Below are 15,643 nucleotides of genomic sequence, written 5' to 3'. Positions count from 1 at the left end.
TCTTTTGAACTCCAGGAGATGCAGAAGACAGCACAGTACAGAGAGGTCAGTTCCACGCTATATACTATCATCATATTCAAATGTTAACAGTTCCCACACACACTCAAGGACCGTCTTTACGACATGTGTATAAGGTGTGAAGCCTGAAGTCCAAATATAAAATAAACACTTTCACAAAAAGTACAAGTATAACAAAACAAGTGCACTTTTATTCAAGAATATAACCGAAGAAAAAAGAAAGCAGGTTACGGTAGGCGGTTGATGCGACAGCTTACATATTGCAATGCTAAGAACTGCTGACTCCCAATCAAGAGGTTCTGGGTTCAATGCTGGCAGCTTCTCAAGTTTACTGTTTTGAGTAGAGAGCTGCTATTATTGTTAATATTATACAATAAAAACATACGTTTGATTTGCATCTGTAACAGCCGCTGTAAATTTATACTGCTTGTCAAAGTTAGCATTTTTTAATTGAGTTTTATTCTCTCAGTCACGTTCATGCTCTCCCTGATCTGACACTGCTGTTTTCAAATAAAGACGTGTTATAACAGAGGTGAACTCAGATGGGAGAAAGAGAACAGAAGCCCTCCCCGCAAGAAACATCCACTCAAATATAAGAACAATGCAGCTGCACCAGGCGTAAAGGCGGAAGATGGCACCATTTGGATACAGGACCAAGTCCGGCATCATCCTGCCAATCACCTGTCCTTGAAAGAAACACCACAGCTTACATAGCTCGCCAACGCTACACCGTCCAGATCTAAAGACTAGCGTGGTGTATGTGCCCAAAAAAAGTCTAACTGCATTCTCGTACCTTTGCTAACGTACTAAAGTGTCAGCAGGTATTTTTCATGGCATTACAAGTGTAATTTGTGAGCATGCCCTTGACGATCAAACAGAGGAAGCTCTGCAGTATAATTGTGACTTTAAGATGTAAGAAGATAAGTAAATAATAAGTAACATTCGATCTGGCTTTTACATAAGTAACATATAAATGCTTCTTATTTAAAGACCAGCACAAAACATAATCACAAACATGAGTTTGCACGATACATTGGTGAGCTCTGTAAGCCGTGCTGTTTCTTTCAAGGACAGGTGATTGGCAAGATGACACTGGACTTCGCCCTGTATCCAAACGATGCCATCTTTCACCTTCACACCTGGTACAGCTGCGTTGTTCTTATATGTAAGTGGACATTTCTTGCGGGGAGATCTTTCTCCGATCTGAGTTCACCTCTGTTATAGCTTGTCTTTATTTGAAAACAGCCGTGTCAGATCAGGGCGAGCGTGAACGCAACTGAGACAATAAAACTGAATAAAAAAAAAGCGTTAACCTTTACAAGTACCATACATTTACACCATCTGTTACAGACTCAAATCAAATGTATGCTTTTATTGTATAATAGTAACAATAAGAACAGCTCACTACTCAAAACATTTATTTTGGGAGACGTTAAGACTTGAACCCAGAACCTTCTGAATTGGAGTCAGCAGCTCTAACCACTGTACTACCCAGGAAATCAGAATAACCAGCAACACTAACCTGATTTCTTTTTCTTCGGTTATAGTTTTGAGAAAAAAAGTGCATTTGTTCTGTTATACTTGTATCTTTTGTGAAAGTGCTTATTTGATATTTGGAGTTCAGTCTTCACACATTATACATTTCATGTCTACATTTTGTCGTTAGTATTAAAACATGGAAAAAGTTTGTCTTTTAAGTATGTGTTCAAGATTTCTGTCATCCTACACTTACACAGATCTTTGTGGACACGGAACACATATGAATTGCATGTGTTCCGAATAACAATATATTTTTTTTAGCCTAGGTACCTGACTCACTGATAAACAAGGCTTCATTTGGGAGAGGTTTTTGCAGTCTCTCCCCTGGGGGGGGATTAGGGGGGCTGGGGGCTGGTAAAGCAGGCTGCTTGGCGCTTGTGATTATCGACACATTTACAAGACAAAAGACGCTGAATGGAGACATGCCTGTGGATTTAAGGTGGGTCGGATTTACGAGTTTTCTCGTAAGCTTTGGTAATTCTAGTGTTAAAGGCAATTGCATATATATATATATATATATATATATATATATATATATATATATATTGCAAAACTGCAAATCGTACAGAGGGGTGGTCTCTTTTGGAGTTTTATGCACGCAAATGGCAAGTCGTAGAGCACATAGGGTATACATAAGTCATGCTTGAATGTCAAATTGAAGAGTGTGTTGAGATCCTGTTTAAAAAACCATGCAAGTTGCAATTGGATGTCAGATTTGGGGAATGGGGGTTGATTCCCCTTGGAGATTCCCACAAGTTGTACGTCAGATTAGAAAGCAGGAGGACAAAGATCACCCAAACAGCTAACTTATTAAAGACAATAGCTATATCTATTAGAACTGACAAAAACCTTCCCCTTAAGAACTGTGCGATGATAGTGACCACCTCACCTATATGATAGATTCAGCGCTGTTTATATTAGTTGTATAGGGTCAATACTGTCTTGTGTACAGAGTCCAGTGAAAGCACATAACATGGAATACATATTATGCTACTACAGTGCAAATATTTTATATTAATACTGTTGTATTCAGCAGATTTCCATGTAGATGGGCAGGGATGAATGCATGATTGGTGGCAACCTGTCACACAGGTAAACTGACCTCTATATTTCACACACTTCAAGATTATCTATGATAAATCTTATAAGCCCATGAAGGTTCAAGAATACAGCTGGAGACTCTTGGAGTATAGGATAAATAAAAGACCTTGCTGATAAATGGTAAATGGTCTTTAGTGGATTGTTGGGAGAGACTACATGTGACACTGAAAGATGATCAGGAATGGTGGTGAATTTTCAGTTGATGTCTGCTATTTTATCAGGCATTTCCCATGGTGATAATAGATGGAATGTGCTCAGGACCAACAAGCGGGCTAAGATTCCCCGGGCCCATGCAGAGCCCCAATATATTTTTGTTTATTTTGATAAACCCCATTGGGGGCCCCAAACCAACTCCAGACCCAAAGGGCACACTTTCACCTCACTGACTGACACAAAACCCCACAGGGGAGATCTTTACCTGTTCTTAAATCCTCGGGGGACCCCCGCCCCATGGTTTATACCTGCCGCTAAGCCACACAGGGGAAAACTGCTCTTCACCTGCTGTTTTTTTGTTTCCCTGACTAAAGCATTGGCTCTCAATGTCCCTGCAGGTGCTACATCTCCGAGTATGAACTTTAATTGTTAAATAAACACACCCATTCTTGGGTTTAACTGTCATTTGGTATGTGCCATTCCATCTTAGTGTTCATTGCAATGTTTAAGATTATTTTAATTTTAATTCAAAAGAAAAGTTTTACAAAAACATGTGCATATTAAGTTATATTTTATAACTCTGCATATTAATTTCAATTTATATTTGATTAAAGAATGCCTCATGATAAAAAATATTAAATATACAGTAGATTTCTTTTATGAAAATTTCATATCGTGGGAATAATGTATCATAAAGCCTAAAAACACAGTATAAAATGTATCACGGGATAAGAGTATTGCCTTATGCCTAATAATAACTTCAAATAAATTGGTACTGACACAAACTCAGGGCCACTTTGCTGTTAAGGGCATAAGAACCACAAAAGCTTTTACCTGTGCCCTGACTTTAGCTGAAACACAGCACATATTATCACTGAAGAGATATGCTAAAATGGCAGGTGTCACCCAGATCAGAATTAATCTAAATGATGACCAACCTATACAAGTCCACTCTAATATTAGAAGTTCTGTGCTAACTCTAATAAAGTAAAATACTCTGATCACTTTTAAATTAATCCTCACATTTCCCAAAGAAATGGAATCACAAGATGTATATCATATTCCCTTCCAAAATTAGTGAATAGAAAAAGATCTAAAGATTTTCGGCGATTTTTATAAATATCAATTACAATTTTCTATTAAAGTTCACTGCAGGTTTAAAGTAGCTGATCACCTTTTTCTTACATTTTTCCTTGTGGTACAGTGACAGTTATATACTGTATAACCCTTGATATAACAAAAATCTCTTATGCAGTACTACTTGTAATCGCTCTCACTTTTTGACCTACAACAAGCTTTTAATGTATATTATTCGACTATATGCAATCAGAAAGAAATTATTCATTTAATAATATGGTTTTATGCATCTTAAACCATTTTTCATAAACTCATTACACATCCCATTCATTTATCATACTTTGTCTGGTTGTCATTTTGTACTTAAAAACACTACTACAGATCAAACAGAAAGATGTCATGTTGTTGTATAAAAATATAAACTTATTCAGATACAAACTGTGTAATTTAGTGATCTTGATTATTCAGAATCTAGATTTCAGAATTCTCGCCACTAGTGTACTTTATGAATTTTGCTCCAGAGGAAATACTATCAAGATATAAAAACAATATTTTTAAAAGCAATTTGCCTTCACAATTTCACTGTATGCCTAATAATTTATATAAAACTGAACTTTGCTAAGAGACATACATAGACAATGTACACTTACCCCATCTAATAACGTGTTTACCAAGTGAATTTTAGGATCCTTCCGGTAGGGGAATTCCAAATTTGCAATATGAAATACAGAATTATCTCTGTCAATCATATGAACTTCATTTTTACCATCTATCAACATCATATACCTATAAGAAAAAAATATTTTTGTCACAGCTTTAAAATTTACTTAAGTAAAACTTGGCTCAACAGCCTTAGAAACCTGGTCATAAAGAAAACACATAGATTCATTATATGTTGAGTCTTACCATATACAATATATTTTTATTTAATTAGCTTTAGCTACAAAAAAGAATGTTATAACTTGTAGAAGTATAAATTTTTTATACCTGCACATTTGTAGGACCTGTACAATACACATCTACTGACATATGTACACAATGAAAAAAGGAACTTATAGAGGGAAAACCTATAAATGTACTTAACTTCAGTAAATCAACTTGTAAAACTGTAATGGTCTATCTTGGCCAAAGCGGAACCATCTATAGTTATGTCTAAGATGAACCGAGCAATAAGGACACAAACAAGCAAGAGATGATGTAAAAGTGCATATAGTATTTTTATTTACAAACAGTCAAGGTTTCAAAAACCCTAAAGTTCAAATAGTGCTGTGCTTCTCGATAAGTCAATAACACTTCCATAAAAACCAGTGCGTCGCTGAGGATAAAATAAATAATAAATAAATTCCATACAATGCAACAGTGAAACTGCTCGGACTTCAAGTTTATTTTGTCTCCTGTCAGCCTAGAATGCCTTTTCTCATCCATCTCCTCAAGCTCATGCTTTCACATCTTGCAGCCAGGCTGTTATATTGACAGCTGTCATCCCACACTCCTGGCTCTATCCTGGAATACCTCCACTGTCATTGGCTGGGTCACTCTGAGCCACCCTTGGGAGTTCCATTGCCCTTGCATCTTCACAGAGCTAACTACCACTTTGCTGATACAAACCCCATTTTATTTTCCTATCTTATCCCAGTTCTCTGCTCAGTCTCTTTTATAAAGTGATAGGGTGCAGGCGCTTTACACACCCCGGAATGCTAATGAGGAAACTGACCGTGCATGTCTACATATGAATACAGGCATGGTAATTCCCCATCAGCAGCCCCAAGCATGAATGTTCCAATTTAAACAAGATTCACACTGCTACGGACCTGTCTCATCACTTGAGGATGTATCAGATAAAAACAGAGAAACTGAAGGGATATTCCTAATACTTCATTGTGTCTTATCGTACAATGTTAAGAATATTATCTTAATTGAAATTAGATATTTCAAATAACACAGCTTCTGGAGTCTTTTGTTGCAAATGGTTGTTTATTTATTTATTTTTTTTTTACTTTTCTTATCCAATCCCAATCTAATTATTTGGTTTCTTTGCTGCAGGATCAGGCTCCACCTCATCATTTTTCTGAACTGGATAAGCAGATTACAGAATGTGGATTGACGAAGGGATTTATAATTATTACATAGTACACTGGATCTACAAAAGAAGGTAAGCTTATATGAATACATTGAACAGAACATACTGCATTTCAAAGACTAATACCTATGCAGTAATACATTGTAAACAGTCAGTTTCACATTAGACATATTTCGCTACCAGTAAATTATGTGAATATATTACACACAAGAGGAACATCCCACAGTAAATCCCCAGAAGGGAAAGGGTACCACAATCAAAACTCCTTTTCAAGAAATGGGAGGCAAGAAAGTGTAATGCATAGGGTCATTAATACAAGACAGAATTGGGTAAGGCTTGAGTAGAAATTTGTAATGAAGCACCAGGATGTAAAGGGACAAGTGACCATGAAGCAGCCAAGAATAACCCACCCCCGTTGTTTGTGGAGAATATGAGGCCAATACTGGCAAAGGTGGTAATCTGTGAAACAGATTGCAGCACATAGTCACTAGCTAGGAAGGCAGGGGCCATGTAGGCTGTTCAAGTGCAGGTTCACAAGGCAAGACGAGGTCGGAAGCCATTACTCTTTTCTCACAAAGACAGTATACAGAAGTCTTGACTTAGAAAACAGTAACACTGGGAACTCGTCACTTCACAAAAAGATAAAATTCAGTAGACATATGAGTGAGTTCTAGCCTTATGACCCTGTAACAAAATTTGGGCAGTCACTAACAAATACAATAATATAATCTATATGGTATTTTAGCATATAAGTTTAATTTTAAATAGGTGTATGAATACAGTAGTGGTGTCTAATATCAACATTAGGAATAAGACTGACTCAACACTTTACAACAAACCTAATGTGATAAAATGATTAATTGCACAACCCATCACCAAATGATAAAAGTCGGTCTGAAATAAGCAATGGTACCTAGCAGACAAACGGTCTGGGAGATTTCCATTAAGCTCATCACATAATTCTTAAGACATTATCCCACCTCTGATTCGAACCCACTACAGAGATTACAGGAAGGCAGCAGGGACTACCTGTGGCAGGTCACAACCTATCATTACACTTTCAATAGAGTTGGTTTTCAAAGCCTAATGTTTAGATGCAATTTTCAGCAAGAGAAAATGATACCCTATAATCAGGTCCAGCAGCTATAATTGTACATAGCACATTGAAGACTTAGTGCAGCATGCAATTAGGTTACATCTGTAAATGACAGGATAATTTTGAATGCTTCAAAGTAGGCCACTCTAGTTTTTAAAAGAGTAGCATAAACATCAGCATCAGTGAATAGCAAAATGTTTTACTGTCTAGTGCTTCTCTAATTTCCCTCAGCAGCTAACATATAGGTTAATTAATCTAATCAGCACTTTACGTACCAGAATGTTAGCAAGCCTAATTATCCTTTATTTTCCAAATATTATTAAAATTATGGTACTATACAACTCTAAGTGCAGCTTGCACTTTCTGGCAAAACACAAGTAATAAACTATTTTAAGGTTACGATAATGGATCTTTAAGCAGCAAGGTTTTTTTGTCCCTAACAGCTACAAACAATTCTGAGACAAACAGAAAGGGCAACTTATGAAATCATAAAACAACAAAATCCAAACACATATATTTCTTACAACAGTAGGGATTTTTAATCAAACAGTCCAGCCTTAAACCAATGGAACTGTTAAAAAAAAGAAGCCAATTTCATTAGCAGGGTAGCTTTCAAGATAAAGTGTGTCTCTTAGCTTTACTGAGCCACAAATCAATGGATATGCAGAAGCAGCTGACAACTTCTATTACTTTTGCTCCCCGTAGCGTGTGTCAGGATTTATCCTACGTATTTGGCTTTATTATCTACCATCTCATTAGGGATCGTCTCCGTGCGATAGGGAACCCGTGCACCTGCTACTTTGCGACTGCTTAGTGTGTCAAAATGAATAAGAGATATATATAAAAAAAATAAATAAATAAATAAAAAACTCCATCCCTCAAGACTATTCACAAGATGCAGCCAGATTCCAAATTGAATATATTAGAAAAATCAGACATTAATATGTGCATTTGTGACTGGAATACAGAAATTATTGCAAATGCATAAGTAGTTAAAACATTTCATTTTGATCACTTAATCGTTTTTGGTTTATTTCATCTGTCAGAAGATAGCTTATTAACATGTATAACATAAATATATATATATATATATATATATATAAATATATAAATATATATATATATATATATATAAATATATAAATATATAAATATATAAATATATTGTAGGAGGCACACAGGGTGAACAGGCACCCCAGGCAGCAGACCAGAAGATCCTTTACCCGGACGGGAGGCCCCCGTGGGAACATAAAAGCATCCTGGCCAAGAGAGGGAGAGAGGTCCCACCTGGATTAGACAGCCCTAACAGATGGACGGCATTCCAACCATAATAAATTGTTCCTTACCCAGGCGGGAAGCTTCGAATAAATGGACAAGTGTGCCAACCAGACATGGACCATACCTTCTCTAGCCACAACAGATGAAGAGGACAGGGCCCTGGATGATGTTAATTCCCCAGGTACTAGACTGCAGCAGCCCTTTATATTGGCACCTGTTCAGGAACCAACAGAGAATGCTGGGAGTTGTAGTCCAGCGGCACAGCCCAGCTGGGGTACATGGGTGCCACAAGAGGGCACTGCAGGGAGATGTGCTCCCCAAAATACGGGACTTTCATATGACCCGGAAGTACCTTTATCAGGCAGTGGCCCTGGACCAGAAGTGCTCCCGGGTCCTCAATAAAAGGGACCGCAGTCCCTTATCCAGGTGAGGAAGGCACACAATTGGAGGAGGACAATGCTGTGGAAAGAAGAATGGAGAGAGAGAGTATTGAAAGAGAGAGAAGGAAACTCTGTATTTCTGCATGGGCAATCTTTCCAAGGATTATTGGTAAATAAACCTTCCATTATCTGAACCTGGGATGATTGTGCTGGTGTGTTCAAGTTGGGGTTTGCTGACGCCACGGTTTCATCACTATATATATATATATATATATATATATATATATATATATATATATATATATATATAGCAGAATACCAGCCATGAGAAGTAGTGTATAAAAGAAGTTATGAAAAGAAAAGGAAAATTTTAAAAATAACATAACGATTGTTAATGTAATTGTTTTGTCATTGACATGAGTGTTGTTGTCATATTTATATATATCTATATCTATATATATCTATATTTATCTTATATATTATATATAGTATATATATATACAGTATATATATATATATATATATATATATATATATATATATATATATATATATATATATATATATATATATATATATATATATATATATATATAGCAAAATACTGCAGCAGGAGTAAAAAGAAAAGGAAACATTTTAATAATAGCGTAACATGATCGACAAGCGTAATTGTTTTTTCATTGTCATGAGTGCTGCTGGCATATATATATATATATATATATATATATATATATATATATATATATATACACACCTGTATATATATATATATATATATATATATATATATATATATATATATATATATATATATATATATAAATACATATGCACATATATATACACACACACACATATACTATGGGGTGCGAAACAGGCAAATACATTGATTTTTCTGAATATATAAAGTCGGCGTCAGAATATATAAAGTCATTCCCGAATATATAAAGTCACTGTCGGAATATATAAAGTCAAAACTTGAATATATAAAGTCATCGCTGGAATATATAAAGTAAAAACCTCAATATATAAAGTCAGCGTCGGAATTTATAAAGTCATTCCTGATTATACATAGTCAACATAGGAGTATATAAACTCATTCCTGAATATATAAACTCAAAGTCAAAATATATTGAATGAAATGACTCTGAACTGAAGTAAGTTAACAAAAACGTATTCAGAAAAATAAATTAAAAAAACACTGTTCTGTTAATGTTTTGAAAATTATGCATTTGCCCTGCCCAGGATTGGTTCCTGCCTTGCACCCAGTGTTGGCTGGGATTGGCTCCAGCAGACCCCAGTGACCCTGTGGTCGGATTCAACGGGTTGGGAAATGGATGAATATTGCAGCACTAACTTTGTATATTCTGAAGATGACTTTATATATTGAAGTTTTGACTTTATATATTCCAGCGCTTACTTTATATTGTGAGCTGGAGGGCTTCGCTATTACGTGTGGGGACGAAACTTTACTTTGGTAACTGATCATGCTCCACTTCAATGGCGATACTGACAGAAAGATACAAACTCTCGCCTCATCAGATGGTTTCTGGGCTTACAACCTTTACCGTTTCACAGTAAAACATCGACCAGGTTCTGAACACGTCAACGCAGACATATTATCAAGACTAAATGAACCTGGTACAGAGAGTCGCTTGATTCACGGAAATGTGAATAAAGCTAAGGGGGAGGGTGTGAGCTGGAGGGCTGATCGCACCCCAAGAAGGTACAGACGCCTCTGGGAAAATCACAACCCCTGAAACACAGACTACCCTCACATTGCTCCTTACTTTCTCACTTGCGCTATAACACGTAATGCAAACCTCGCGCGATACTCCGCTAACTTAAAAGCCTTGTGCAGCTCCTGTCAGTTGAAAATTGATTGTTTGCTTGCTTTTATCGCTCTCTCTCTCTGCTCCTAGCGGAACTGTCATCTCTGACTTGTCATGGAGCACGTTTAAGCTCATGTGTTTGCAGTGTTTGAATAAAAATCCTTCTTGTTTCTACGACCTCCTGTGTCTCTGTGCAAATCTGTGACCCAAGCGTGACAATATATTCCGACGCTGACTTTATATATTCAAGATTTGACTTTATATATTCCAGCGCTGACTTTATATATTTAAGTTTTGACTTTAGGTGGCAGTGTGACGAAGTTGCTTCTGAAGACGGCGTTAGCCGCGGAGCTCAGCTCAGAGCGAAATGAGGTAAATGGGAGGGGATATGATGACGTGACTCCTCCACCCGCCTTAACTGTCAATCACCTACAAACACAGTCTCTCGGAATTTGCATAAGCACACCCCTTAACCTGCAATTTTAAATTAGTTACAAAGTGATCAAAACTCTCGTTTATATCCTGCGTCCTCTCATTAAACTTGTATCCCGCATTACCCGTGGGCATGAAAAACGCCAGCGGCAGCCTGTCTATTAACTTAATTTAAAGTTTAGGTTTACACCTTGCTTTGTTTTCGAAGTAGCTGCACTGATGAATATGGTTGTATATGTCACTCGCTCGCTTCTTATTGTTTCGCTGCCTTCTCAATTATATAATGCATGTTTTCTTCAGCGCATTTTGGAGCTCTTCCTGGTTTTCTACATAGTGCGTTGACAGTCAGTTCACGTGATTACGTTGGTGGCGTGATGATGTCACACGAAACTCCCCCGGCTTTCAAGCTCAACTCCATTACAGTAAATGGAGAAAAATACCTTCCAGTTATGACCATTACGCGTAGAATTTCGAAATGAAACCTGCCCAACTTTTGTAAGTAAGCTGTAAGGAATGAGCCTGCCAAATTTCAACCTTCTACCTACACGGGAAGTTGGAGAATTAGTGATGAGTCAGTGAGTGAGTGAGTGAGTATATATATATCTATACTAATAAAAGGCAAAGCCCTCACTCACTCACTCACTCACTCACTCACTCACTCACTCACTCACTAATTCTCCAACTCTCTGCTTCTACGCAGTAATGGTCATAACTGGAAGCTGTTTTCTCCATTTACTGTAATGGAGATGAGCTTGAACGCCGTGGGGGCAGAGTTTAGTGTGACATCATCACGCCTCCACGTAATCACGCAGTACATAGAAAACCAGGAAGACCTCCAAAAGCTGAAGAAAACATGCATTATATAATTGAGAAGGCAGCGAAACAATAAGAAGCGGCGAGTGACATATACAACCATATTCAGTTGTTCTGCTACTTGAAAAAAGCACGATGTAAACCTACACTTTAAATTAAGTTCATAGACAGGCTGCCGCTGGCGTTTGTAATTTAGTGCCTGCCCATAAAAGGCCGTCCGTCAGCGGCAATCCAACAGCAAACTCCCACTAAATATTCACGGGTGAACGACTGTGCTTATGCAGAGGAAGATGAGATGATCAGGGTGGTGTTTGGCACAAACTCAGCAAAACTGCGAGAGAAACTTTTAAGTGCCGGGTCTTAACTAACATTAAAAACAGCCGTGGACATTGAACGAGATGGCACCAGCACAGTTGGGAACCTTCGATGCATGTACACCGAGCGGCTCACATGAAATGACGCAGTGCACAGACAAAAAGCAACAGTTCCAAAGAGTACTGAACAAAAATCGAATTACACAATTGAGAAGGCAGCAAAAAAATATTAAGAGTGTGATACATACAAGCATATTCATAAGTGCAGCTACTGCGGAAACAAAGCACACGGTGGAAAAAGTCAATGTCCCGCTAAAGGAAGACAGTGTAAAAAAACCTGTGCATGCAGTGTGTCACGTCTCAGATAAAGAGGAAGACGAGCTGTTTATTGATGCAGTAAGAAACAAATCGATGAATGAAACCTGTTATCTTTACAACGATTGACAAACACGGAATGTAACTTGAACACAACACATCCTCCAAATATGAACCTGATTGAAAGAAATGATAATCAAATCCTTGATAACAGCAACACTCATAACACTCACAAAACAATTACTGTATATTGACAATCATGTTACGTTATTTTTAAAATGTTCCCTTTTCTTTTTCATAACTTCTTTAACACACTACTTCTCCTCTGCGAAGCGCAGGTATATATATATGTATATATATATACTAGCAGAATACCCGCACTTCGCAGCGGAGAAGTAGTGTGTTAAAGAAGGTACGAAAAAGAAAAGGAAAAATTTTAAAAATAACATAACATGATTGTTAATGTAATTGTTTTGTCATTGATATGAGTGTTGTTCTCATATCTATCTATCTATATATCTATCTCTATCTATCTATATATAAATATCTCTATCTATCTATCTATATCTATATATATATATATATATATATCTATATATATAGATATATATATATTGGCAGCGGAGAAGTAGTGTGTTAAAGAAGGAAAGTGAAAGAAAAGGAAACATTTTGAAAATAACGTAACATGATTGTCAAAGTAATTGTTTTGTGTATTTGGCGGCAGCGTCACAAAGTTTTTTCATCTAGCTGCATCAGAAAATGTACACGACGTCTGACACGCCTCCTTTTACGTTTTCTCACAGCTTGGATTGCTGCTGTCATATACACACACACACACACACACACACACACACACACATATATATATACATATATATACAGTACACATACATATCTTCATATCTATATACATATCTACATATACACTTATATATATACATACCTATCTACATCATATATACACACACACAAATTATATATATGTGTGTATGTATGTATGTGTGTGTGTGTGTGTGTGTGTGTGTATATGTATATATATATATATATATATATATATATATATATATATATATATATATATATATAATGTAGATGGGGTGTGTGTTTGTATATATATATATATATATATATATATATATATATATACACATACATACATATATATACACATACATATACTTGTGTGTATGTTTGTATGTGTCTATATGTGTGTGTATAGCTTTGGTCACTGAGTGCAAGGGAAAAATAATAAAATATAGTCTATAAGTTATTAAACAGTAAAACATTAACGTTTTAAGAAGTACAGGTACATTGAGCACTACTGGAGTGGTTTGGGTAAACTACATTTTAAAGACTGTGTAACACAACAGGTAAGTAACTAACAGCAGCTAAAATGTATATGGATCATCTCGGTAGTAGATCCCTTTTGAAAGGCTACACGACGGCTGTGGTATAGAAATTACATTTTCTATGTGAGCGTTCAAATTTGTGCCTCTGGTAATGTGCCTTACCGGCATTTAAAGAAAATTAGTTTTGTGTCCTCTGCAGTGTTAAGAGAAAGGCTTTGGTTTGGGATAAAAGGAAAAAGGTGTAAAGAAAGGAAAGTTGCCTTTTTCTTTTATATAGTATAGAGATGTGTTAAGCTGGCGTTATGATCGCCTTTTGGGGACAGTCGGGTGGGTCTTGTGTAGACTGGTGAGGCGTCCCGCCATTAATCGGCTGTGATGGCACTGTCAGTCCTCCACTTGTGTGCGTGTCTTCATAATCCGAGCTGACAACCTCATAATCGTAACGTGCAAAGAAAGTGTGAATCGCCTTAATATTATTTTGCCGGTGTAGAAAAGGGGTCCGTGTTTGCACTTGTCTGGGCTATAGCGCGGGGAGGATGAAAAAATTAAAAGTGCTCACTTTGACTTAAGGCAGAAGCGCAGTCAGCGTCTCAAAGGCGGCACAGCTATGCGCGCTGGCTGCTCGACTTTTGCTGGGCAGGAGACCACAGTTTTGCAGACACGTTCATGATATCAAAAGTCTCAGCGCTCTTTGGAGGTCATTCATATATTATATATATAGCAAAATACCCGCGCCTCAGCGGAGAAGTAGTGTGTTAAAGAAGTAATGAAAAGAAAAGGAAACATTTTAATAATAACGTAACATGATTGACATTGTCATGAGTGTTGCTGTCATATATATGCCTGCCTAAATAAGTCACCCTCGCTTTGCTCTTACTTTATTTACCGTTCATTTAATCATGGCTAGTGGCGGAAAAATTATAAAATGGAAGGAGGATGGCTTTACCAAAACAATTATTGATGGCGAATCGATTATTCATAAAGCTTGAATTGGTGATCTGTTTTTCTGTGTTAACCTCATATTTTTTCATACTTCTTCTCAAACTAAGGTGGTGCGAGGGTAAAATGAATCGGGATGCGCTGATCAATGTAATCGGTGTACTAGGAAATCATGCATTGACAAAAGCTCCCTTTGCTTGTAATGCAAAGTGTGATTAAATGCATTATTTTTAGCGTTATGGAGCACATGCATCGAAGCTTCTCAGCTGTGCTTGTGCTAAGAAAAGGAAAGATTTTAAAAATAGCGTAACACGATTGTCAATGTAACCTTTTGTAAGTAGTGCCTGGAGGATTCAGTGTGGAGAAGCTCTAGAGAGCGTGTGTATTACCTTGTGGATTTTTCTGTGAGTATTTGGTGGCAGTGTGACAAGTTGCTTGAAGAAGGCGGCGCTGAGCTCAGCTCAGAGCGAAATGAGGTAAATGGGAGGGAGATGATGGCGTGACTCCCCACCCCTTAACTGTCAATCCCCACAAACACAGTCTCTCGGAATTTGCATAAGCACACCCCTTCACCTACAATTTTAACTTAGTTACAAAGTGATCAAAACTCGTTTATATCCTGCGTCCTCTCATTAAACTTGTATCCCGCATTACCTGTGGGCATGTGAAACGCCAGCGGTAGCCTGTCTATGAACTTAATTTAAAGTTTAGGTTTACACCTTGCTTTCTTTCCGAGGTAGCAGCAGTCATGAATATGGTAGTATATGTCACTCGCTCGCTTCTTATTGTTTTTCGCTGCCTTCTCAATTATATAATGCATGTTTTCTTAAGCGCTTTTTGGAGGTCTTCCTGGTTTTCTACGCACTGCGTTGACAATCAGTTCACGTGATTACGTGGGAGGCGTGATGATGTCACACGAAACTCCGC

The 15,643-nt window shown here is 37.1% G+C and overlaps 1 protein-coding gene across 1 annotated transcript in view; it reads right to left on the bottom strand.

Moving 5' to 3' along the window:
* rngtt (RNA guanylyltransferase and 5'-phosphatase) overlaps positions 1 to 15,643 on the bottom strand; it is a 926,738-nt gene that overhangs the window by 680,344 nt on the left and 230,751 nt on the right. Inside the window, exon 9 of the mRNA XM_039748003.1 lies at positions 4,539 to 4,674. Within this exon, the coding sequence (XP_039603937.1) occupies positions 4,539 to 4,674 (136 nt within the window). The remainder of the gene's footprint in view (positions 1 to 4,538; positions 4,675 to 15,643) is intronic.

Source organism: Polypterus senegalus, chromosome 3 (assembly GCF_016835505.1).
Source record: "Polypterus senegalus isolate Bchr_013 chromosome 3, ASM1683550v1, whole genome shotgun sequence".
Taxonomy (NCBI): Eukaryota; Metazoa; Chordata; class Cladistia; order Polypteriformes; family Polypteridae; genus Polypterus; species Polypterus senegalus.
The sequence above is the reverse complement of the archived record's forward strand: the minus strand, read 5'-3'. Positions and strand labels throughout refer to the sequence as shown.